We start from the raw sequence: 23,709 nt of genomic DNA, 5'->3' as shown, positions 1-23,709 counted from the left end.
CTAATTTTCAGGAACTGTGAAAAAATGTTTACAGGGTTCTAAAGATAATATTATTCACCGTAGCAAGACTTATGACAGTGAAAGACAGAAAATAGTCCCACAAAATCAGGATGTAGCCATTCTAGGGTATGATATGTAAGCATTCAAGAGAATGAAGTAGATCCTAATGTGCCCATGTGAACAGACTGCACGATATGGTGTTAAGAAAGCCAATCACAAAGCAGTACACATAGTGCACACCCACTTACTTCATACAGAATACAAATAAAAATAAATCAATGTGTACCAATCTATCCCTAGGGATTCTTGGAACAAGGGGATCATAGGGCACCTTAACTTTCTATGCTATATCTATTTGTGACATTTAAATAAACATTTTACAGTAAGCATGTATGTCTTTTGTAACCCAAAAAATACCCTCATATAAACACACATTTGTACCCAGGCTCGGTGGCTCAGCCTGTAATCCCATACCTTGGGAGGCTGAGGTGAGTGGATTTCCTGAGCCCGCGTGTTCAAAACACGCCTGGGCAACTTGGCGAGACGTCATCTCTACAATAAATCAAAATGAGCCGGGTGTGATAGCGCGCGCCTATAGTTCCAGGTACTTGGAAGGCTGAGGCAGAAGGATCGCCGGAGCCCAGCAGGCCGAGGCTGCGGTGGCCGGGAACGGCTACTGCACTACAGTCTGGGCGACAGAGTGAGACTCCAACTCAAAAAAAAAAAAAAACTCCACACATTTGTGTGTGTGAGTGAGAGAGAGAGAGAGAGAGAGAGAGAGAAAGAGAAAGAGAGAGAGAGCGTGCGTGTGTGTGTGTGTGTGGCTATGTACTTTAAAAGTCTTTTGCCAGGAGAGGACAGAGTGGTCTCAAGAAGGTTCTGTTTCCTGGGGCTCTGGTTGATTAAATGGGATCCTACCGTGGCCAGTCGCTTCAGCAGCTGAATGGCAAGACGTGGCAAAGCAGGGTCATGCTTGTGGTAGATGTACTTGGCTAGAACAGCAATGAGGTTGTTCCCATGAGCACCTAAAGAAGCACAAGAAACAGTTTAGACATCAACTGTGCCACACTCAGGCTCTTAGAGAGGCTACTGTTCATAGCCACCACAGCCTCAACCTATTGGGCTCAGGCTTTCCAAGTAGCTGAAACTATAGGCGTGCACCACCATACCTGGCTAATTTTTATGATTTACTGTAGAGACGAGGTCTTGCCAAGTTGCCCAGGGAGGTCTCGAACCTGAGGGCTCAGGCAATCCTCTCGCCTCCGCCTCCCAAAATGCTGGGATTATAGGTGTGAGCTGCCATGCCCGGCTTGAGGCTACTGCTTTAAAAGGTGCATACGTATGTGTAAGATCATTTATGTGTAAGTATTTGGAAGGCCAGAGCAAACCCTTTTTCTTCAGGAGCAAAAGGACATTCAGGGTTTGGGGTAAACAGTTCCATCTAATTCATTAACAGCAAAGATACATTCTGAGCAAAATACATACTTTTTTTTTTTTGAGTTGGAGTCTCACTGTCGCCCAGACTGGAGTGCAGTGGCCGCTTCGGCCACCGCAGCCTCGACCTGCTGGGCTCCGGCGATCCTTCCGCCACAGCCTTCCAAGTAGCCAGAATTACAGGCGCGCACTACCACACCCAGCTGATTTTTGATTTATTGTAGAGATGAGGTCTCGTCAAGTTGCCCAGGCGGGTCTCGAACATGTGGCCTCAGGTAATCCACTCACCTCAGCCTCCCAAAGGTGCGGGATTACAGGCTGAGCCACCAAGCCCGGCAAAATACATACTTTTAACAAATAGACTGGAAAAGGGCATTGCACTAAAATGCAAAAAAATCATAAAAATCCTAGAATTGTACAACCAGAGGGTCTCAGATATAGCTAAACACCTACTTGAAAGTGAGGGAAATGGGCCTCAAAGAGATTAAATAACTAGTATAAGACCCTAGTAATAGCCAATACTTAAAACATACTAGGAACTTCTCTCCATGTTATACAAGTAGTAATTTATCCAATCTGTACAGTCTTTTGAGCATCCCTGATCCAAAAATCTGAAATCTAAGATGCACCAAAATCTGAAACTACAGCTCAAAGGAGGAGATGTATATAGAAACATTTCAGACTTTGGATATGTTGAACGGGGAAATATAACACAAATATTTCAAAACCCTCCAAAAATCTGAAATCCAAAACACTTCTGGCCCCAAGTATTTCAGATAAGGGATACTTGACCTATACTCTTATCCTGATTTTTCAGATGAGAAACCTGAGGCACAGTTGTTTAGTAATGTACCCAAGGTCACATAGCTGGCTGGATATAAAATATGAACCAAAGCAGTATGACTTCAAACTTGCGTTCCTAATTATTCTACTATCAATAGGAGGCAGAAATAAAGTATGACCCAGTCCTTTTGTTTCCAGGTTCAGGCAAGGAGGTGGTAATCATTCCCAAATTTCCTCAGAGTTAATCAGAAAATACTGTTGACATCCAAAGTTACCATTTAAAATATGTATCTTATGAGGCCAGGCACATGGCTCATGTCTGTAATCCCAGCTACTCAAGAAGCTGAGGCAGGAGGATTGCTTGAGGCCAAGAATTTGAGAATGCAGAGCTATGATTGTGCAGCTGCACTGCAGCTTGGGCAAGAGAGCAAGATCCTGTCTCTTAAAATGACCTCCCCGCCCCCACCAAAATGGACATATGGGCAGAAATGTTGCTGATTTGTAGAGAAATACATACCATGTTGTGTGAGAGCCTGTTCCAGGGGGGATACCACATTAGAGGGAGGTTTGAGCCGAATAACATTGTTGGTGACGGAGAAAGCCAGTTTCACTGTCTTGATCAGCAGCTGGCCCTGCCCCTGGCCCTCTGCCCCATCACTAGGGTGCCAAATGGAAACCAAAGTTGAGTCACAGGCATGACTTCATTCATAACATATGTGTTCTCATGAATTAGATTCCAACAATCATCCCAGAGTTCAACAATTCTGTTAGAGGCCCCCGCCCAGACTAGGAGAGAGGAGGAGTCATCAATTCCTTTTGGTACGAGCCAGTCTATATAGCAGCCATTAGGTTACACAAAGACTACATCTTAGCAAGAATAAAGTTGTCCTCAAAAGCTACTCAAGTTAACTCAAACTGGTGTTCCTAGAACAGGCAGACACAATAAAGACAAACAGACAAAATAGAGGAAAGGTGGAGAAGGAACCTTACCTTCGGGGCTGAGCAGCCATCACCATGTCAATAGTGTCCACGCCAATGCCCATGATATTGACAACTGTTTGGCCTGCTTCTGTGTAGGCCAGACTACAGATGCAGAGAGACTGTAGGCTGGGCATCTGACTGGAAGACAGAGGTATTCTGAGTTACTAGGGAGCTGCCCAGCCTATCATTGGAAGGAAAGAGTACTATCCACTTGGGTTAGGGTGGCAAACCTAACCTACTAGACACTGGTGACACAGATCAGCTCTCTGAGAGCTGAAGGCACTCTGATTACTTTCCTGAAATAGACTTCATCCTAAAAATCACCCTGAGAAACAATCCAAATGCCCACCAATTACCATATAGTTACTAAAACAAATCATGATTAATTAATCCATACAACAGAATACACACAATGAAACGCATGGACCCATTAAGACAAGACAGATCTACATGCAGTGGCATGGAAAGAAAGTTACAGAGCAGTTAGTACAGGCACAAGAAACGTCCTAGAAGAATATACACTAACCTGATCTGGGAAGCTGACATATATGAAGAGCATTTTGCATGGAATGAGTATTTTCCAATGAACGTGCATAAAACTTTTATAGAGGTAGAAAAAAATGATGACTAGAAAGTGTATACACACACACACAATCTCATTCCTACTTCCTGTGTTCCCTCTTTGCAGGCAGAAATGAAAAGGGGCCAGTGGAAAGCAACTCATAACCTCAAGATTACTGAACTCTGGGCTCTACCAAGGTGAGTTCTCTGGAAAAAATGAAATGGCTTTGCCCAGCAAAAGCCATGTCCTCCCTTGGTGAGCACCAAGCTCCAGTGATCGCCCCACTCACTACCTGCTGTGTAGTTCTGTCTCGTGGCACAGGTTCAGTATTGCATGAATCAGCTCCAGAATCAGACAACCTGGGTGCCAGAAAAGACAAGGGAATGATATGGCCTTGTGTGATCACCATTATCCCCAGAAAGGGAAAGAAGAAGGCTCTCCAGGGAGCCAGAAATCCACAGGTCTTCCCCTGCCCGTGCTGTCCTTACCAATCTGCTCCCTCACTCCATGGGAGTTGTAGCGCCACTTGTGGTAGCTGGGCAGCATCTCCTTCAGCACAAACATTACGCAGGGCACAAGTCCTTGGCTCTGAGTACTACCAAGCTGCCCCTACAAGAAAACATGCTGTGAAGGCTTCTGCCATTGAACAAAAGGCCATTCAGTTTACTAAAGATTTAACTCCAAAACCACAGATAGGTCCAAAGGAAATCTGGACAAGCCCTGGCCATCAGTGAGGCAAAAAAAACCCGTCAAAATGTCCTACTTCAGTGGAGCCCAAGTTGTGGGTTTCTCTAGAACAAGCGATCCTCCCACCTCAGCCTCCTAAATCACTGGGATTATAGGTATGAGCCACCACACCTGGTCACATATCTGTATTTTTCAAATGTGTTGTGATCCATGAGTAAATTGAGATCAATGTACATATCAGGATTTGGTCAAAGTTCACTTAAAAAAATGAGGGAGAGACCGAATAGAAAATATCAGTGCGTCCTATGTAGTAAATGTTGTATTGTGAAATTTTGCTTCAGTAGTATACATACACATGTATATACTGGGACATGATGCAAAATACATTACTGTGGACTATTGCTAAAATCGCTTGACAGTCACCACATTACCCATATGGTCTCTTCAATTTTACCTTATAATCCTTCCAAGAATGAAATAAACCCACATAATTAAACATCCACTATAGAACACACTGGCACATAGTAGGTACTCAATACACAGAAACTATTGTGATCATAAATTCAGGAGAACTGTTCTGCCCACAGACAAGAGGACTACAGCAGCAAAGAACAGGGAAACTAATTCAGAACCATCTGATCAGATTATACCCTTGTTTCCCCTGCCCTCTATGAACAAAACCAGACTGTACCTTGACCAGGGTGGTGACCAAGCGCAGGAAGGCAACAGTGACCCCATACTCGCCCTGAGGCTGTTCACTATTCATCAAGAGGTTTCCATACCCTCCAGCGTTCATTCCCTCCGCACTGGGAAAAGGCAGAGACAGAGGGGGGACAAAAGATGGGGAAATTTCAAGCCTTCAAGAAACTAATCACAGAGTATTCTTATAATAGTCTAGATGGCATGAACATAAAATAGAAAAGCTATGTGAGGGAATTAATCCAATATAGGCAACTTTATACCCAGGGCAAACATCAAGAACATGTTTTACTGGCGTAAAAACTCAAGAGTGAAAAATCACGTGAATATAAGGAAAACATCTTTATCTTCCAAGCAAGAGAGAGCAAAGAAAGAATGCTTTACGTAGTCAAATGGAGCCTGTATACTGACAAGGTATCTACTGGGTGACCTTGAACACCCATAAAACGAGGAAGAGTATAGAGTGACTGCGACTGAATGGAACACCAAGTCCCTGGATCCAGACACCTCTGGATTCTCTAAGCTGGAAAGAAAACTCCAGCACCTAAAGTAGCTATAGCTGAATGAGAAACCCTCACTCAGGTCTTAAAATCTCTGCTCCAACAGTGTTGCCCAGAGAGAGGACAGCAGCTCTGTGCCCCACACCCCACGGGGACTTTGTCCTCACTCTCCCTCTATTTTTGGTCAGAGGGCTGAACAGGAAATGAGTGTGCAGAATAAGTGGGTAGGAAAGCATCTCTAAAACTAATAGTCTAGGCCAGTCCTGACAAACATAGTTCTCACTATGGAATATGGTCTACCCACCCTAGGACCTGGCTTACCTTATCATCTGACTCATGCTGGAGACAGGATGGGCCACAAATGGTAAAAATCCTGTGTGACGAAGATCAGTCCAGACCTGAGAAAGGAAAAGCAGAGTTAATGTCCATGTATCTTCAGGTATGCACCAAATGTTCCACTTCTCGGCCACTGAGGAGACTTGGCATCTCACCTTTGCCGGATTCCGGGCAGCCAAAACAGTCAAGCAGTTTACACAAGAGGCAATGACATCCACAGGGGGGGAGATCACTGTTGTCAACCTGGGTGGGGAACAGTGTGCTGAATTCAGTAAAATGAATAATAAAACTGATTCTACCACAAATGTTTTCCAGGTCTTTCTTCCCAAGTCTCTCCTCTCAGCAGAGATATATACCAACAGGAAAGCCCTCAGCTAGGGACAGACATCACCCCAGAGCTTCCCAAAGAGGAATATGTGTGAACTTCACCCCACTGGGTATGTGGCCAATCTCCCGGAAACTAAGAGAACAATTGCTGAAAACCCTGCCAGGGAGCTGAGGGTCAGATGCAGGACTCACCGCTGCAGCAACATGTAGATGCGGGAGGTGATGGGCAAGAGACAATCAGCTATGGACAGATCTGTGCTGATGACCTTATGGACCAGATCGATGATGGGTTTTACTCGCTGGCAGTGCTGAATCACATCTGAGGAGAAAGACAGCCTGTAACCTCATGGCCAACAACTCCTTTAAGATCACCAGACAGTCTCTGAGACCCAGACAAACAGAGCAGACAAATCACGATCTTTATGGCTCTGAATTTTTCTGAAATTCTGCCTACTCTCTAAACCCTCCAGGCATGTGCATTTTTTCCTCCCCATTCTGATGTTTCCCAAAGCTGATCTTACCCGCAGTTGAAACAACATGGAGCAGCATTTCAATTTCGCAGGTGAAGAGGGTCCAGCTGCTATAGGAGTACTCCCAGCGTACCAGGTAAGCTCTATCATCCAGCATGACCTGGCCCACGGTGCCTTGAGGTATGCGAAGGTTGGTCTGACCCCCTATGAAAGAAAGAAAATTAGACTGATATTTGAGGACAAATAGCAACAGTAACTCCTAAACCGGACAACAGCATTTAAACACACACAGATACACAAATTTCTTTTCTTGGGAGCCAACATTCCTACAGTTTTTTTCCACACACATACTTCTTGTCATCTGGAAAAGTGACTCTTACACGTGTCTGAAAATCAGCTGAGTGCAGAGAGTGTTTTCCATTCAAATGATGACTACAGGAAGACTACCTTATGGGACTGCTGATGCCTAGATCACTAGGAAAGTTGGTGGAGATGCCAGGATTAGATAAGTAAGACTATTTCCCTCTGGATTTTGCTCTTTGAGCACCTGGACTACATGAGCTTAAAAGTGGCAGCTGGCCACTCTTAAACACTCACTGCCAGTAAAAGTATAAATTGTTATAAACGTTTCTTTTTCCTACAACTTAATTGGGCACTATCTAATAAAAATTCAATTATTCGATTTTGACCTTTTTTTGTGAGTTGGGGTCTCACTCTCACTCAGGTTAGAGGTACAGTAGCATGATAATGGCTCACTGCAGCCTCGACCTTCTGGGTTCAGGCAATCCTCCTGTCTCAGCCACCCAAGTAGCTAGGACTACAGGTGCATGATACCACATCTGGCTACTTTTTAAATTTCTTTGTAGAGATGAGGTCTCACTATGTTGTCTAGACTGGTCTTCAACTCTGAGCTCAAGTGATCCTCCCACTTTGGCCTCTCAAAGCGTTGGGATTACAGGCATGAGCCACTGCACCCATTCTATTTTTACCATTTTTTTTTGAGTTGAAGTCTCACTGTGTTGCCCAGACTGCAGTGCAGTGGCACGCTCCCAGCCTCAACTTGCTGGGCTCCGGCGATCCTTCCGCCTCAGCCTTCCAAGTAGCTGGAACTACAGGCGCGTGCTACCACACCCAGCTAATTTTTTCATTTATTGTAGAGATGAGGTCTCGCCAGGTGGGTCTTAACCTGCCGGCTCAGGCAATCCACTCACCTCAGTCTCCCAAAGCGTGGGATTACAGGCTGAGTCACCGAGCCCAGCAAATTTTTTTTTTTTAAAACAGGGTCTTACTCTGTCGCCCAGGCTGGAGTGTAGTGGCATGGTTATAGCTCACTGTGGCCTTGAACTACTGGGCTCAAGCAATCCTCCCACCTTGGCCTCCTGTGTGCCTGGGACTACAAGCCCAGCAATATTTAAAATTTTTTGTAGAGACAGGGTCTCCCTATGTTGCCCAGGCTTGATCCTCCCACCTAGGACTTCAAAAGTCCTGAGATTACAGGTGTAAGCCATCATGCCAGCTGACATTTTAAAATAAATCTCTCTGCATTTTTACCTTGTTGCAATGACATGTATTGTTTTTGAAGTAAATTAATCTAACGATGTAAAAAAGTTAACTAAAAAAGCCAGACACTGACTCTAACTTTTAAAATTTTTTTCTTTATGCTTTCTGTCAGGGAATTGAACCCTGATCTCCCACATGACAGGTAGGAATACTCACCACTATACTAAGGAGGAAGACTCTTTTTTTCTTTTTCTTTTTTTTTTTTTTGAGTTGGAGTCTCACTCTGTCACCCAGACTGGAGTGCAGTGGCCGCTCCCGGCCACCGCAGCCTCGCCTGCTGGGCTCCGGCGATCCTTCCGCCTCAGCCTTCCAAGTAGCTGGAATTACAGGCGCGCGCTACCACGACTGGCTAATTTTTTTTTTGATTTATTGTAGAGATGAGGTCTCGCCAAGTTGCCCAGGCGGGTCTCGAACCTGCGGGCTCAGGCAATCCACTCACCTCAGCCTCCCAAAGGCGCGGGATTACAGGCTGAGCCACCGAGCCCGGCTTCTTTTTTTCTTTAATCCAGACCTTTTCTGGCATGGTTCTAATTATTTACCAACTAATCAACACACACACTGAAAAGGGAGAAGAAATTGCTTTCGAGGCACCTCACAGAAAAGAATTAAAACAGCAACGATGAGGTTTAAACACAAACTGTCGGAAAAGGGGCTCCTGTACCAATGATGCCTTTATCTTACCAAGAGGGTAAAGGAGTTTGGACGTCTGTCTCCGCCAAAGAGTTCCATCTTCATGGGAGATCACATCATGAGGCTTGTGCTTGTAAAGTTCATTGTAGAAAGACATCTTATCCAGGAAACTGTATACCTGCCAACATACACAGACATACAACTACATCACACATTCACCTTCAGGACATGCAAGAGGGTGCCCCATCTATGCTTCTGCTTGTTCAGCCAGACTCTCCAACACCCTACAAGCCCGCCTCAGTGACTACCGCTGGACATGCCTTCAGCCCTCTCGCCAAATCTCTACCCTTTAACATCCAGCTCCAGTCCCCCTCACTCCGCGACATAGTTGTCTCTCTAAAGAGTAAGGTCTTTACTGCTCAAGTGACATTTACTATACACCTCCTAATTATTAGCTACTTATTTCCTGTATCTATTGTCATCTTCCAACTAGATATTAAGGAGCTTTATGCTTATTCTTAACCCCCACAGTATCTATAAGGTACCTAATGAAAAGATATTTAGTTTTTAGAACTGAGGCAGTATTTCTGGCATCTTTCATTCAACTTCAAACTAAGTCTTATCGTAGCAGTAGAACTACAACACGTAAAGCAAAAAGGGTTCCTAATGAAGGCTCCAAGAGCTCACCTCCCCTTCTCTGTAGGCAACTGCCTGAACAACTTACCTTTTTGGCAGTGGACTTTCCCGATACAAGGGCTCGGAGCAACTGCAGGAGCGGGGAAAGGAGGTGGGGAAACATTCCACAAACACTGTCCAGAATGATCCCAAGACCAGAGGTTGGCTCCTCGGGTGGAAAGGAAAAATCACTGACCTTCCTGTTATTCACAAATTAACTTATTGCTAAATTGCCCAGCAATCAAAATAAATCTAGAAGTAATCCTTCCCTTTAGACATAATCACTCTCTAATAATTTAAGACGTTCATATTTCCACTGAAAAAGGACTTCATATAACTGATGTAGTGAGGACCTGAAAAGATGACCACGCCATGCAGGGACCTCTTTCTGGCCACATGGCTACAGGACGATAGCACTGTTCACCTTTCCATTACATGTTTCCACTCAAGTGAAAGGACCCAACAACATGTCAGCACTTGACCACCACAGCAGCCACAGATGCTTGGTCTAGGTATTGTTTTATACCAGCTTCTTCCAGGAACTGTGGTTCTGTAATACTGGACAGCATCTCAGGAAAAGAGGGTAGGAACTACAGGCAGATCAGTGAAGCTACAGTACCAGGGAAAACAAACTTATTTACCAGCTGGACCTCAGGGTCTGATGCTATTGTCAATACTAAGACCACATTGTTCTCTCCAAAGCCAAATTCTCATTCTAACTAGTTACAATACTCTGATGACTTATAGGATACAGTTAAATCCCCTAACACTATTTTCAAGAACCAGAGGAACGCTGTGCCTAAGTGACTGCAGATGTTAAAAAAGACTTGGTGGACAGAAGAGACGGCAAACTGGTAACAATATGGGCTAGACTCGTGTCAGACAGAACTGGGTTCTGGCTGACTCTTTCTAGCCATGTAAAGTTGGGCAAAACACTTTACATCTCTAAGCATTGCTTGCCAACATACAAAAATTAGTGAAATGGTATCTATTCCCTAGATTTTTATGAAGATTAAATGAGAAAACACACAAATGCTTAGTATAAAACCTATCACAAAGTTAGTGTTTGAGAAATTCTTTTGCTCACAGAATGTCACAAAGTTAGTGTTTGAGAAATTCTTTTGCTCACAGAATGTCATGCAACAATTCTCTCTAACATACTTACTGTTCCCCAGAACAGCTCCGGAAGAGAAGGGTCTGCCAGGACTTCACAGGCTGTATCGATTACATCCTGTTGGGGGAGAAGAGGATATGGTTCATTTTCCCTAGGTGAACCAGTCTACATTTTAAAATTGTATTCTGTTGAAATAAAAACAGCAATAAACACCAAGGCAGGAAGATTGCTTGAGCCTATGAGTTCAAGAACAGCCAGTGCATCATAGCAAACAAAACTCAATCTCAAACAAACAAAAAACAACAAACACACACCAATAAACACCTTCACATATAGTATGTCAGTAATGTTGGATTTAAAAAGTTAGATTACGCCTTGTGCAGGGTGTGTGTTGTGTCTGCTGTATTATGTTAGACATATTTACTTCTGTGAACTTTAAATGCTTTATCTGTAAAATGGGGACAACAATATCTGCTTCAGAATATTGTAAGGATTAAATGAGATAACATATGGGGGGAAGTGAACTGCAAACTTATGTCATATAAGTGTACGTTATTACTAGGGCTCAGCTAGACTATTCTCCTAGAGGGTAAGAACAATGTCTCACATTTTTTTGGATTGGAGTCTCACTCTGTCGCCCAAGCTGGAGTGTAGTGGCACGCTCATAGCCACTGCAGCCTTGACCTGCTGGGCTCAGGTGATCCTTCTACCCAGCCTTCCAAGTAGCTGGGACTACAGGCATGTACCACTACGCCCAGCTAATTTTTTGATTTATTGCAGAGATGAGGTCTACACCAAGTTGTCCAGGTTGGTCTCGAACCCAGGGACTTGGGCAATCCTCTCAACTCCACCTCTCAAAGTACTGGGATAAAAGAGTCACTGAGCCCGGCTAACTTAACTTTTTTAAGAACAAAAAAGCTGCAAGAATAAATAAAAATGAAGGGGGAGTTTCTAGATCAGCACTGTGTAACAGAACATTCTGTGATGATGGAAATCATGACACATGGCTACTAAGCACTTGAAAGGAGGCAAGTGCAATTGAGGAACTGAGTTTTTAATTTTAGTTAATTTAAATTCAAACAGTCCCATGTGGCTTGTGGCTACCATAGTAGACAGTAGTTATAGTCAAAAACAAACTTCAAAGACTTATCAACCTATTATAATGTGTGGACTTCATTTAGATACTATTACAAACAAATTTATGACAAATTTGTAACATTTATAATACAATGAGAAATCTGAACCAACTTGATATTTGAAGATACTGAGCTTGTTCTGGTATGATAATAGTTATCAAGTTAAGTTTTACTGAAATATTTATAGATTAAATGATATCAGGCATTTGCTTCAAAATAATCAAGGAAGGAGGGAACAGAAATGAAATAAGATTAGCTGAGTTAGCCGGGCTCGGTGGCTTAGCCTGTAATCCCACGCCTTTGGGAGGCTGAGGTGAGTGGATTGCCTGAGCCCGCGGGTTCGAGACCCGCCTGGGCAGTGAGACCTCATCTCTACAATAAATCAAAAAATCAGCCGGGCGTGGTAGCGCATGCCTGTAATTCCGGTTACTTAGAAGACTGAGGAGGAAGGATCACCGGAGCCCAGCAGGTTGAGGCTGCGGTGGCTGGGAGCGACCACTGCACTCCAGTCTGGGTGACAGAGTGAGATTCCAACTCAAAAAAAAAATTAGCTGAGTTAACTGTTGAACACTGGTAATAGGTTCATGAGGGCTCATGATACAAGTTTGTGTTCTTTGTTATAAATTTGAAATGTTTTATTTTAAAAAAAACGTTAGAAGCCGGGCTCAGTGGCTCAGCCTATAATCCTGCACCTTGGGAGGCTGAGGTGAGTGGATTGCCTGAGCCTGCGGGTTCGAGACCCGCCGGGCAACTACAATAAATCAAAAAAATTAGCCAGGTGTAGCAGCGCGTGCCTGTAGTTCCAGCTACTTGGAAGGCTGAGGCGGAAGGATTGCTAGAGCCCAGCAGGTCCAGGCTGCGGTGGCTGGGAGCGGCCACCGCACTCCAGTCTGAGCAACAGAGTGAGACTTCAACTCAAAAAAAAAAAAGTTATACTGACTAGGCGCAGTGGCTCATGCCCGTAATCCCAGTACTTTGGGAAGCCAAGAAGGGAGGATAGCTTGAGCCCAGGTGTTCAAGACCAGCCTGGGCAATGTAGCAAGACTCCGTCTCTACAAAAAATTTTAAAAAAAGAAACCCAGGTGTGGTGGCTCACACTCATAGTACCAGCACTTTGGGACGTGCAGGCAAGAGGATTGGCTGAGTCTAGGGGTTTGAGACCAGCCTGGACAACTTGGCGAGAACTCATCTATACACTAAATCAAAACAATTAACCAGCCAGGCTCGGTGGCTCAGCCTGTAATCCCACGCCTTTGGGAGGCTGAGGTGAGTGGACTGCCTGAGCCCGCGGGTTCAAGACCCGCCTGGGCAACTTGGTGAGACCTCATCTCTACAATAAATCAAAAATGAGCCGGGTGTGGTAGGACGCGCCTGTAGTTCTAGCTACTTGGCGGAAGGATCGCCAGAGCCCAGCAGGTCAAGGCTGCGGTGGCCGGGAGTGGCCACTGCACTCCAGTCTGGGTGACAGAGTGAGACTCCAACTCAAAAAAAAAACAAACAAAAAAACAATTAACCAGGCATGGTGGCACATGCCTGGAGATCACCTGAGCCCAGCAGGTTGAGGCTGTAGTGGCTGTGAGCATGCCACCGAATGCCAACATGGGCAACAGAGTGAGATTCCTACTAAAAAGAAAAAAATAAGTTGCAGATTTATTAGCACCCATAGATGTCTAGAACAGATGTAGTACAAAGTAAAAAAATTAGGTTGCAAAACAGTATATACACTGTGGTTCCATTTCTAGAGAACGATTATTATATTTTCATGTATATACATATACAGGAAATGGGAGAGAAGACATCAAAATGTAAACAAAAAGTTATCCTGTGTAACAGGATGACACTTTTTCCTTTTTATCAGCAATTTCTGTTTTTTCTGTAATTAACATGTATCACTTGTAAAAAAGTAAATGAAAATGAACAGCAGTAAACCAATTAACAGTGAGATAAATGGTATCAGATCCAATGGCGGCATTTTAAGGACTTCACAGCAAAGCTAGGCAGTGTAGACAGCTCCGTGAAAGATACCAACCTGCTGATTGCCCAGTGTATGCAGCTCCAGCGAGGTCAGAACAAAAGAGAGGAGGCCGTAGACACACATGCAGGCGGTGCTGGTTGTGCACTGGAACAGCAAAGCAGTCAGTGAGTAATTCTGAGTAACGTGACTCTTCCCCAGATTCAGCACGATCCCATCACATTCATAGAGTCCTTGCAAACAAACAGGAAGGGAGTCCCAAACTTCACTACTTTCCCAATTTAGTTAGAAGGTCAGGAAGACAAGGCAGGAAGGAGAAAGTGGGAAGCACAAATATCGCAACATAGTCAAGAACAAAACCAGAAGGGAACTATTTTCAAAATGATCCAAGTTTGTGCGGGGAAGAAGAAAACCACATCCAGCCTAGAGACAGGAGAGTCTACATGTGCTGATATCAATTAGCACAGCACCTGAACTGCCCCCAAGATAAATCAACCAGTGTCAACGAGGGGAGCCTGCTGGCTTAGGTTTCTTTCTTTCGTTCTTTGGTTTTAACACTTTGTTTTTTAGTGCAGTTTTAGGTTCACAGCAAAACTGACTAGGAAAGTACAGAGGTTTTCCATATACCCCAGCCTCCACACATGAACAGCCTCCCCCATTACCGCCATCCCCACCAGAATGGCACTTTTATTACAACTGATGAACCTACACTGACATTACCATTACCAACCAAAGTTCATCGTTTACATCAGGGCTCTCTTCATGCTGTACGTTCTACGGGTTTGGACAAATACAATGACAGGTAGATACAACCCCTGTTGTATGATACAGAGTGGTTTCACTGCCCTAAAGTTCCTCTGTGCTCTGCCTATTCAGCCCCCCGCCCACTAAACACTGGCAACCACTGTTTGTTTGCTTGTTTTTTTACTGTTTCCATAGTGTGCCTTCTCCAGAATGTCAAACAGTTGCAATCATGTACTATGAAGCCTTTTCAGACTTGCTTCTTTCACTTAGTAATATGCATTTAAGTTTCTTCCATGTCTTTTTGTGCTTTGATAGCTCATTTCTTTTTTTTCCTCACAGACCCAACAGAAAGACAGAAGATAGCTCATTTCTTTTTCACAGTGAATAAATATTCTACTGTTGGAACGTACCACAGTTTATTTATACCGATTGAAGGACATCTCAGTTACTTCCAAGTTCTGGAAATTATGAATAAAGCTGCTAAAAATGTCTGTGTGCAGGTTCTTGTATGGACATAGGTTTTCAACTTCTTTGGGTAAATACACAGCCCAACTGCTGAATTGAGGATTCATTTTATCATGTCAAAACAAGCTGACTCAGTCAGGCTCGGTGGCTCAGCCTGTAATCCCAGCACTTTGGGAGGCTGAGGTGAGAGGATTGTCTGAGCCCGCGGGTTCGAGACCCGCCTGGGCAACTTGGCAAGACCTCATCTCTACAATAAATCAAAAAATTAGCTGGGCATGGCAACGCGCGCCTATAATTCCAGCTACTTGGAAGGCTGAGGCGGAAGGATAGCCGGAGCCCAGCAGGTCGAGGCTGTGGTGGCCGGGAGCGGCCACTGCACTCCAGTCTGGGTGACAGAGTGAGACTCCAACTCAAAAAACAAAACAAAACAAAAACAAAAATAATAAATAAATAAATAAAACAAGCTGACTAAACCATGTCACTCAAATTAAGCCCCAACACAAGACGCAAGAGAATTAACTTCTTTGGGTAAATACACAGCCCAACTGCTGAATTGAGGATTCATTTTATCATGTCAAAACAAGCTGACTCAGTCAGGCTCGGTGGCTCAGCCTGTAATCCCAGCACTTTGGGAGGCTGAGGTGAGAGGATTGTCTGAGCCCGCGGGTTCGAGACCCGCCTGGGCAACTTGGCAAGACCTCATCTCTACAATAAATCAAAAAATTAGCTGGGCATGGCAACGCGCGCCTATAATTCCAGCTACTTGGAAGGCTGAGGCGGAAGGATAGCCGGAGCCCAGCAGGTCGAGGCTGTGGTGGCCGGGAGCGGCCACTGCACTCCAGTCTGGGTGACAGAGTGAGACTCCAACTCAAAAAACAAAACAAAACAAAAACAAAAATAATAAATAAATAAATAAAACAAGCTGACTAAACCATGTCACTCAAATTAAGCCCCAACACAAGACGCAAGAGAATTAACTTCTTTGGGTAAATACACAGCCCAACTGCTGAATTGAGGATTCATTTTATCATGTCAAAACAAGCTGACTCAGTCAGGCTCGGTGGCTCAGCCTGTAATCCCAGCACTTTGGGAGGCTGAGGTGAGAGGATTGTCTGAGCCCGCGGGTTCGAGACCCGCCTGGGCAACTTGGCAAGACCTCATCTCTACAATAAATCAAAAAATTAGCTGGGCATGGCAACGCGCGCCTATAATTCCAGCTACTTGGAAGGCTGAGGCGGAAGGATAGCCGGAGCCCAGCAGGTCGAGGCTGTGGTGGCCGGGAGCGGCCACTGCACTCCAGTCTGGGTGACAGAGTGAGACTCCAACTCAAAAAACAAAACAAAACAAAAACAAAAATAATAAATAAATAAATAAAACAAGCTGACTAAACCATGTCACTCAAATTAAGCCCCAACACAAGACGCAAGAGAATTTCTAATTCATTCTGTTACAGTTGAATGAGTAAGTGCCCTCAAAAAGATATGTCCAGTCAACATGGCCAAAATTATCTTCAGGGGATATACTTTACTGGCAAAGAGACAGACAAAGTGAGTTGGCAAATTATATATCCCTGGTCTCAATTTTCTAATGTGTCAAACAGGATAACACAAAGTGTCACAAGGATTAAATAAGATAGTGTTCAGAAAGTGCTGAGCAGAGTGTCTGATCCAGTAAATGTTCTATAAAGGTTAGTCACAACATGATCCTACTATCCAGTTAGCCACCACAAATGTTACACTGTTACCATGCTTCTGCCTGCTCTTTGCCCATTCTCATGTTCTGCCACCAAGAGCCTCAGACTCACATCATTTCCCCCACTGCCAAGTGACCGGAGAAGTCGAGTCAAGTACTGGAACACATTCAGCTGGATAGCTGTGCCACCAATCTTCCGGACCACACTGCTTGTCTCTTCTGGGTTCAGGGTGTGACGGAGGAGAGCCCAAGACAAAAGGACGGGGGCATGATGTGGAATGTCTCCGAAGGTCAGCATCAAACGGTCCATATCCTAATGAGAGGAGAAAACACACCCATGTCTCTGAATAGGAAGAGTTAAGACCCCTCAACCAGATTCTTCATCGTGCTCAATGAGTCCTTCTACTTCACTCTTCTCAAACCCCAGCACCCTCACTAACAACCCCCTCAACTACGCTTCTCCTTACCCACAAAATTTGCCTACTGATTTTAAGTTGTCTTAATTTAAGATCATAAAACACACGTTCAAATGGAGACATTTTAGAAATGTTATCTGATCCCTCTTAAACTTTGAATTATCTGATTTTCTACCTTTCTTTTCATTTCGTCTCAATGTTTTTCCCTTTTCCTCTTCTTTTCCAGGGCCCATAAATGCAGACAATCCCCAAGGTCTTGTCCTTATACCAGCTCCATGAGTGAACTGCTCTCATAGGTTCAATGACCACCTCTGTACAGATGTCAGACAAACCTGTGATTTCTGCCAGGTCTAATGAAGTGTTTAACATTGTAGAACATCCACATCACTCAACAATGTAAAACAAAATCCACAACACTGAAAATTCCGTGTGGCAGGATAGCTCAGTAATTAGAAACACACTACTAACTATAAACCATCCGAAAAAGAAGAGGCTATTCCAAGTTCACCTGACAAAGAAGCCCATCCTGGGCAAACTGGTGCAGCTCTCTCCTGTCATCCAAAGCACACTTATGCAAGGACTCAATATCCATGCCTTCCACCAGGATGAGGGCACTGAAGTAGCTAGAAAGAAAACAGTAGCATGGTGTCATACACACTGTGCGAAAACTCACCAGAGACTAAGGTAAGATGTAAGACACTATCATAACAAAAAACAACGCGTAAGTCATTCTCTGTTCATGCCAAGTCTTCTAAATATGTATCTTATACTTCCAACCATCTTAATCTGATTATCCACATGTCAAGTGCTTGATAGACATATGCAGCTTGTGCCTACACACTGGATGTGTACATCCAGCACTAAAAATTTGTACAGCCACCAGTTATATCTGACCCAGATGAATTGTCTCATTTCTCAAGTGTGTATCTTTGCTCAAGGAGGGAAGAGGCCCCCAGAGTGGATATATCCATTGCCATAAATATAGAAAAAATAAGAAATACAAAGTCTACAGACTATAACCTCAAGAACAGAGTACATATGTCTTATTTATCACTGTATTCTTAGAATTCGCAATAGTTCCCAGCAAAATTTTGCTGAATGAATGGATGAGCCTCTTAGACAAAGACAGCAAGTAGAAGAGAATACTTACTTTGAGAGAAGAATATGTCCCTCTCAATCCTAGTCGGTACTCCCCGCATAAAGGGGAACATGGCAATACATCCATTTATCTTCCACCCATTAAATGAAAAGTACTTCTACCCCCTCATCCATTTATAGAACCACTATAATGTCAATGTTCTAAACATTATCCAAGTTCTATGACCTTCAATTCATTCACACTTACCCAATCCGATCTACGAAAGGATCCATGGTCTCATCCACCAGGTGCCTGTTGGTCTGTCTAGTACCAAATCCTTGCTCTTTAAACATCTTGGTTAATACAAGTAGGTCACTAGGTGCCATCTCAAAGTATGCATAATAAAGGAAAATAATTTCCAGCAGCATGGACTGTTCTCGAAGGCACTGAACAAACCAGCGAGACACCTGGCGCTCAGTCTGCACAACCAATGGAGGGAAAAATGGGAGACAAATAAAGTGAAAAACCACACTGAAAATATGGTGAAATAACATACAAAAAAAAGTTAAAAATTGTAAGATTAGATAATACGTGTATGTGATAGAACATTCAAAAAGTAAAACAGAGTGAATAAAAAGTCTCCCTTTCTACAATTCCTACTGCCTGGTCATCCAAACCTCTCCCAGAAGCAACCAACTGTTAAGAGATGTTTCTCTCTCCTTCCAGCAGTATGCCATACATATTCACTCATTCAGTCTATATGCCATATCTCTAAAGCAAAAATATGTTACACAAGCTACTCAACACCTTAAATTTTTTACTTAATGGACCTTAGAGATTATTTACTTTATCAAGAATTTCCTTATGTTTCATTCCTTTTTATAGTTGCACAGTAACCCATGATATGCATATGCCAAAGATTATTCAACCAATCCCCTCAGCTATTTTATTTTTTCAGTTGAGGGTCTCACTTTGTCATCCAGGCTGGAATACAGTGGCACAATCACAGCTCACTGCAACCTTGACTTCCTGGGTTCAAGAGATCCTTCCACCTCAGTCACCCAAGTAGCCAGGACTACAGGCCTGCACCACCATACCCGGCTAATATTTTAAAATTTTTTTATAGAGACAAGTTCTCATAGTATACCTTAGTTATTAATACACCTTAATGTTGCTTAGGCTGGTCTCAAACTCCTAGGCACCTCGGCCTCTCAAAGTGCTGGGATTACAGGCACGAGCCACTGTGCCTGGCTTATTTTCAATGTTGCATAGTATTCCACTACATGTAAATGCCATAATTTGTTTTATCCTGCCCATTTAGATGGGCATTTAGGTTATTACCAATCTTGTGATAATTAAATCAAGCCATACAACTGACAGAACAACCAGACAAAAAAATCAGCAAAGACATAGAAAATCTGAACAACCCTGACCTGACCTTACTGATACTTTTATAACACCACACTCAACTACTGCCAAATACACATTCTTTTCAAGTGTATACTGTACACTCACCAAAAAGAATATGATGGGCCATAAACCACAAGACAGTGATTTTATTTTATTCTATTTTCTGAGTCAGGGGTCTCACTCTGTCACCCAGGTTGAGGTGCAGTGGCACAGTCACAGCTCACTACAGACTTAACCTTCTAAGCTCAGGTGGTCCTTTCACCTCAGTCTTCCCAGCAGCTAGAATGGTGGGCAAGCACCACCATGCCTGGCTAATTTTTTGATTTTTTTTTTTTTGTAAAGACAAGATCTTGCTATGTTCCTCAGGCTGCTCTCCAACTCCTGGCCTCAAGTGACTCCTAGCTCAGTCCCCCAGCGTGCTAGAACTACAGGCATGAGCCATGGTGCCTGGCCTGGGCTAGTAAAGTACAAAAGACCAAAATAATATAGACTGTGTTCTTTAATAATAATAGAATCAAATAAAAAGCTGATACTAATAACGTATCTAAAAAAACATCCAATGTTTGGACATTAAACAACATTTCTGTGCTGGGCGTGGTTGCTCGTGCCTGTAATCCCAGCACGCTGGGAGGTCGAGATGAGAGGATTGCCTGAACTCAGGGGGTTGAGACCAGCCTGAGCAACATGGCGAGAACTCATCTCTACAATAAATCAAAAAATTAGCCAGGCAAGGTGGTGCACGCCTGTAGTTCCAGCTACTTGGAAGGCTGAAGCAGAAGGATCGCCGGAGCTGAACAGGTAGAAGCTGAGGTGGCCAAGAGCGTTCCACACTGTACTTCAGCCTGGACGACAGAGTGAGACTTCAACTCCAACTCCAAAAAAAAGAAAAGGTAAACTTTTTTTCTTTTTTTTCGAGTTGGAGTTGGAGTCTCACTCTGTCACCCAGACTGGAGTGCAGTGGCCGCTCCTGGCCACCGCAGCCTCGACCTAGTGGGCTCCCGCGATCCTTCCGCCTCAGCCTTCCGAGTAGCTGGAACTACAGATGCACACTGCCACGCCTGGCTAATTTTTTTACCTATTGTAGAGACAAGGGCTCACCATGTTGCCCAGGCTAGTCTTGAACCTACAGGCTAAGGTCATCCTCTCACCTCGGCCTCCCAAAGATTGCAGGGATTACAGGCTGAAGCCACCGGACCCAGCCATATCTTCTCTTTTTTATCCTTTACAGGATTTAAACATTCTCTTCATTTAGATTTCAGATTGCCTTAAACTTATTCCTGGGAATGTTATACTTTTATTACTATTTTATTCTGACTGCAAACTTTCTAGGGAGACACAAATGTTCTATATATAATTGTGCTCTTTCCTTCTATTAAAATTTCAAATAGATACTACCTGTGCTTCTGTTGATGTATTTTAATAAGAATGTACTATTTCTGAAACAAAAAGATCATGTAATAATCTATAACTGCAAATTAATTTAGTATTAGGAAAAAATGATCACACTAATGTCACACATTTAATGGAAAATGATAATAAAGAAGATTAAATCAGCCGGGCTTGGAGGCTCAGCCTGTAATCCCGCGCCTTTGGGAGGCTGAGGTGAGTGGATTGCCTGAGCCCGGGGGTTCGAGACCCGCCTGGGCAGCAAGATCTCATCTCTATAATAAATTTTAAAAAATTAGCCAGGTGTAGTAGCGCACGCCTGTAGTTCCAGCTACTTGGAAGGCTGAGGCAGAAGGATTGCCTGAGCCCGGCAGGTTGGGGCTGTGGTGACCATGAGCATGCCACTGCACTCCAGCCTCGGCAACAGTGAGACTCCAACTCAAAAAAAAAAAAAAGATGAAATCTTAGGTTTGGAGTTCCAATAAAAGAATATTTCAGGTAAGAAGTGAAGTTAAAGTAATGGGATAAAGAAAGTCAAAGGCAAAGGTCCAGATTTAGATACCATTAATTTTTTTTCTTTTTTTTTTTTGAGTTGGAGTCTTCTTTTTTTTTTTTTTTTTTAGTCGGAGTCTCACTCTGTCGCCCAGACTAGAGTGCAGTGGGCGCTCTCGGCCACTGCAGCCTCGATGTTTTAACCTATATGTCATATTTAAACTTTTCTGAAGAATGATAATTTATATGTTTTAAATTAATGAATGAATACTTTTTTTTATTTCTTTTTTTTTTTTTTTTGAGTTAGAGTCTCATTCTGTCACCCAGGTTGGAGTGCAGTGGCACACTCACAGCCACCACAGCCTTGACTGTTGGGCTCAGGTGACCCTTCCGCCTCAGTCTTCCAAGTAGCTGGAACCACAGGCATGTGCCACCATGCCCAGCTCATTTTTATTTTTTTTATTTTTATTTTTTTATTGGGGAGAAGAAGAAAGAAAGAGAGAAAGAGAGAGAAAGAAAGAGACTGGATGCCAGTCTAGTGAAGAAGCGATGTGTCCCGGCTCATTTTTAGATTTACTATAGATTCAAGGTCTCACCATGTTGCTCAGGCTGGTCTTGAACTCCCTCCCAAAGTGCTAGGACTACAGGTGTGAGCCATCGCGCCCAGCCACGAATGAATATTTTAACTTGGAGCTCTATGAATAAGAGCATACAAATCTCCTGAGAGTCCTAGGAGAGCACAACAACCACATACCATGAGGTTTCCATGTGTTTCCCATGTTGGTGCTTCTGTTTTATAAAGCTCCTCAAACTGCTGTCTATATTTTGAAACTAGTTCCTTCTCCAATTTATCAACACAGTCTGCATATTCAACCTTAAAAAAAAATCAAAACAGAGTAATTCATACCTAATAAAAGGTAATGATTCACATAAATATGAGTAAACTTACTATGCTATTTTTTATTTTATTTTATTTATTTATTTATTTTTTTGAGTTGGAGTCTCACTCTGTCACCCAGACTGGAGTGCAGTGGCCGCTTCTGGCCACCGCAGCCTCGACCTGCTGGGCTCTGGCGATCGTTCCACCTCAGCCTTCCAAGCAGCCGGAACTACAGGCCCGCGCTACCACACCCGGCTAATTTTTGATTTACTGTAGAGATGAGGTCTCGCCAAGTTGCCCAGGCGGGTCTCGAACCCGCGGGCTCAGGCAATCCACTCACCTCAGCCTCCCAAAGACACGGGATTACAGGCTGAGCCACCGAGCCCAGCTGCTATTTTTTATTTTAAAGATGTGGGGTACCATTCAGGATTAGGTATACAAGTGTTCATCTTACAGGTAAACTTTGGGCTTCCCTTTGGTGAGTAAAATTATTAAAGAGTTATTATAAAAAGGACTGGATGAAACAGGGTAAAGAGAACTAAGAGGACTAAACAAGCTTACCCTATAGGGATGTCTTTCATCTTGGAAATAGGTGAGAAGGTGTAAGACACAACGAAGAATACAGGTCCTTTCTTCATAATAATAATCTGCAATCTGAGAAGAACCCAACGTTTCAAAATCAGTTACTCGTACCTTTGCAAAGAACGTACTCATTTTATTTAATGATAATATAACTTAAAGATGTGAATGAAAAAGTGCTTATTTATATCAATTGAAATCACAGAAATACAGGTATATTGAATTAGGCCAAAAGAAGAAAAGACTCTTCATAAACCAGGCTATAAGTTAAGGCATGTAGAGATGAAAAGGATTATTAAATAATATAAACAAGTGGCAGGGCATGATGGCTCACACCTATGATCCCAGCACTTTGGGAGGCCAAGGTGAGAGGACTGCCTGAGCCCACGGGTTCGATACACACCCAGCCAACTTGGTGAGACCTCATCTCTACAATAAAATCAAAAAATTAGCCAGGTGTGGTGGCACATGCCTATAGTTCCAGCTACTTGGAAGGCTGAGGCAGAAGAATCACCTGAGCCCAGCAGATCCAGGCTGCAGTGGCAGTGAGCGTGCCACTGTACTCAGCCTGGGCAACAGAGTGAGACTCCGATTCAAAAAAGAAAAAAAATAAAAATAAAAAAAAAAAATATATATATATATATATAAAACTAAGTTTCCAAAAATGTTTTCTTTCCTTTTTTTTTTTTTTTTTGAGTCTG

General features: G+C 43.4%; 1 protein-coding gene across 1 annotated transcript in view; it reads right to left on the bottom strand.

The window, feature by feature from the left end:
- The window catches only part of NUP188 (nucleoporin 188), a 48,689-nt gene that overhangs the window by 15,247 nt on the left and 9,733 nt on the right, over positions 1-23,709 (bottom strand). The window contains exons 6-24 of the mRNA XM_008048612.2: positions 22,991-23,083; positions 22,304-22,423; positions 18,529-18,740; positions 17,692-17,806; positions 16,880-17,080; positions 13,924-14,013; positions 10,810-10,875; positions 9,694-9,813; positions 9,021-9,147; positions 6,831-6,983; positions 6,502-6,628; positions 6,138-6,225; positions 5,968-6,044; positions 5,139-5,253; positions 4,249-4,369; positions 4,053-4,119; positions 3,208-3,336; positions 2,735-2,874; positions 919-1,025 (exon numbers count right to left, since the gene is read on the bottom strand). Of these exons, the coding sequence (XP_008046803.2) occupies positions 919-1,025; positions 2,735-2,874; positions 3,208-3,336; positions 4,053-4,119; positions 4,249-4,369; positions 5,139-5,253; positions 5,968-6,044; positions 6,138-6,225; positions 6,502-6,628; positions 6,831-6,983; positions 9,021-9,147; positions 9,694-9,813; positions 10,810-10,875; positions 13,924-14,013; positions 16,880-17,080; positions 17,692-17,806; positions 18,529-18,740; positions 22,304-22,306 (2,058 nt within the window). The 5' untranslated portion in view covers positions 22,307-22,423; positions 22,991-23,083. The remainder of the gene's footprint in view (positions 1-918; positions 1,026-2,734; positions 2,875-3,207; positions 3,337-4,052; positions 4,120-4,248; positions 4,370-5,138; positions 5,254-5,967; positions 6,045-6,137; positions 6,226-6,501; positions 6,629-6,830; positions 6,984-9,020; positions 9,148-9,693; positions 9,814-10,809; positions 10,876-13,923; positions 14,014-16,879; positions 17,081-17,691; positions 17,807-18,528; positions 18,741-22,303; positions 22,424-22,990; positions 23,084-23,709) is intronic.

The sequence above is a fragment of the Carlito syrichta genome, unplaced genomic scaffold, assembly GCF_000164805.1.
Source record: "Carlito syrichta isolate Samal-C Ts95f unplaced genomic scaffold, Tarsius_syrichta-2.0.1 Scaffold126431, whole genome shotgun sequence".
In the NCBI taxonomy this organism is placed as follows: Eukaryota; Metazoa; Chordata; class Mammalia; order Primates; family Tarsiidae; genus Carlito; species Carlito syrichta.
The sequence above is the reverse complement of the archived record's forward strand: the minus strand, read 5'-3'. Positions and strand labels throughout refer to the sequence as shown.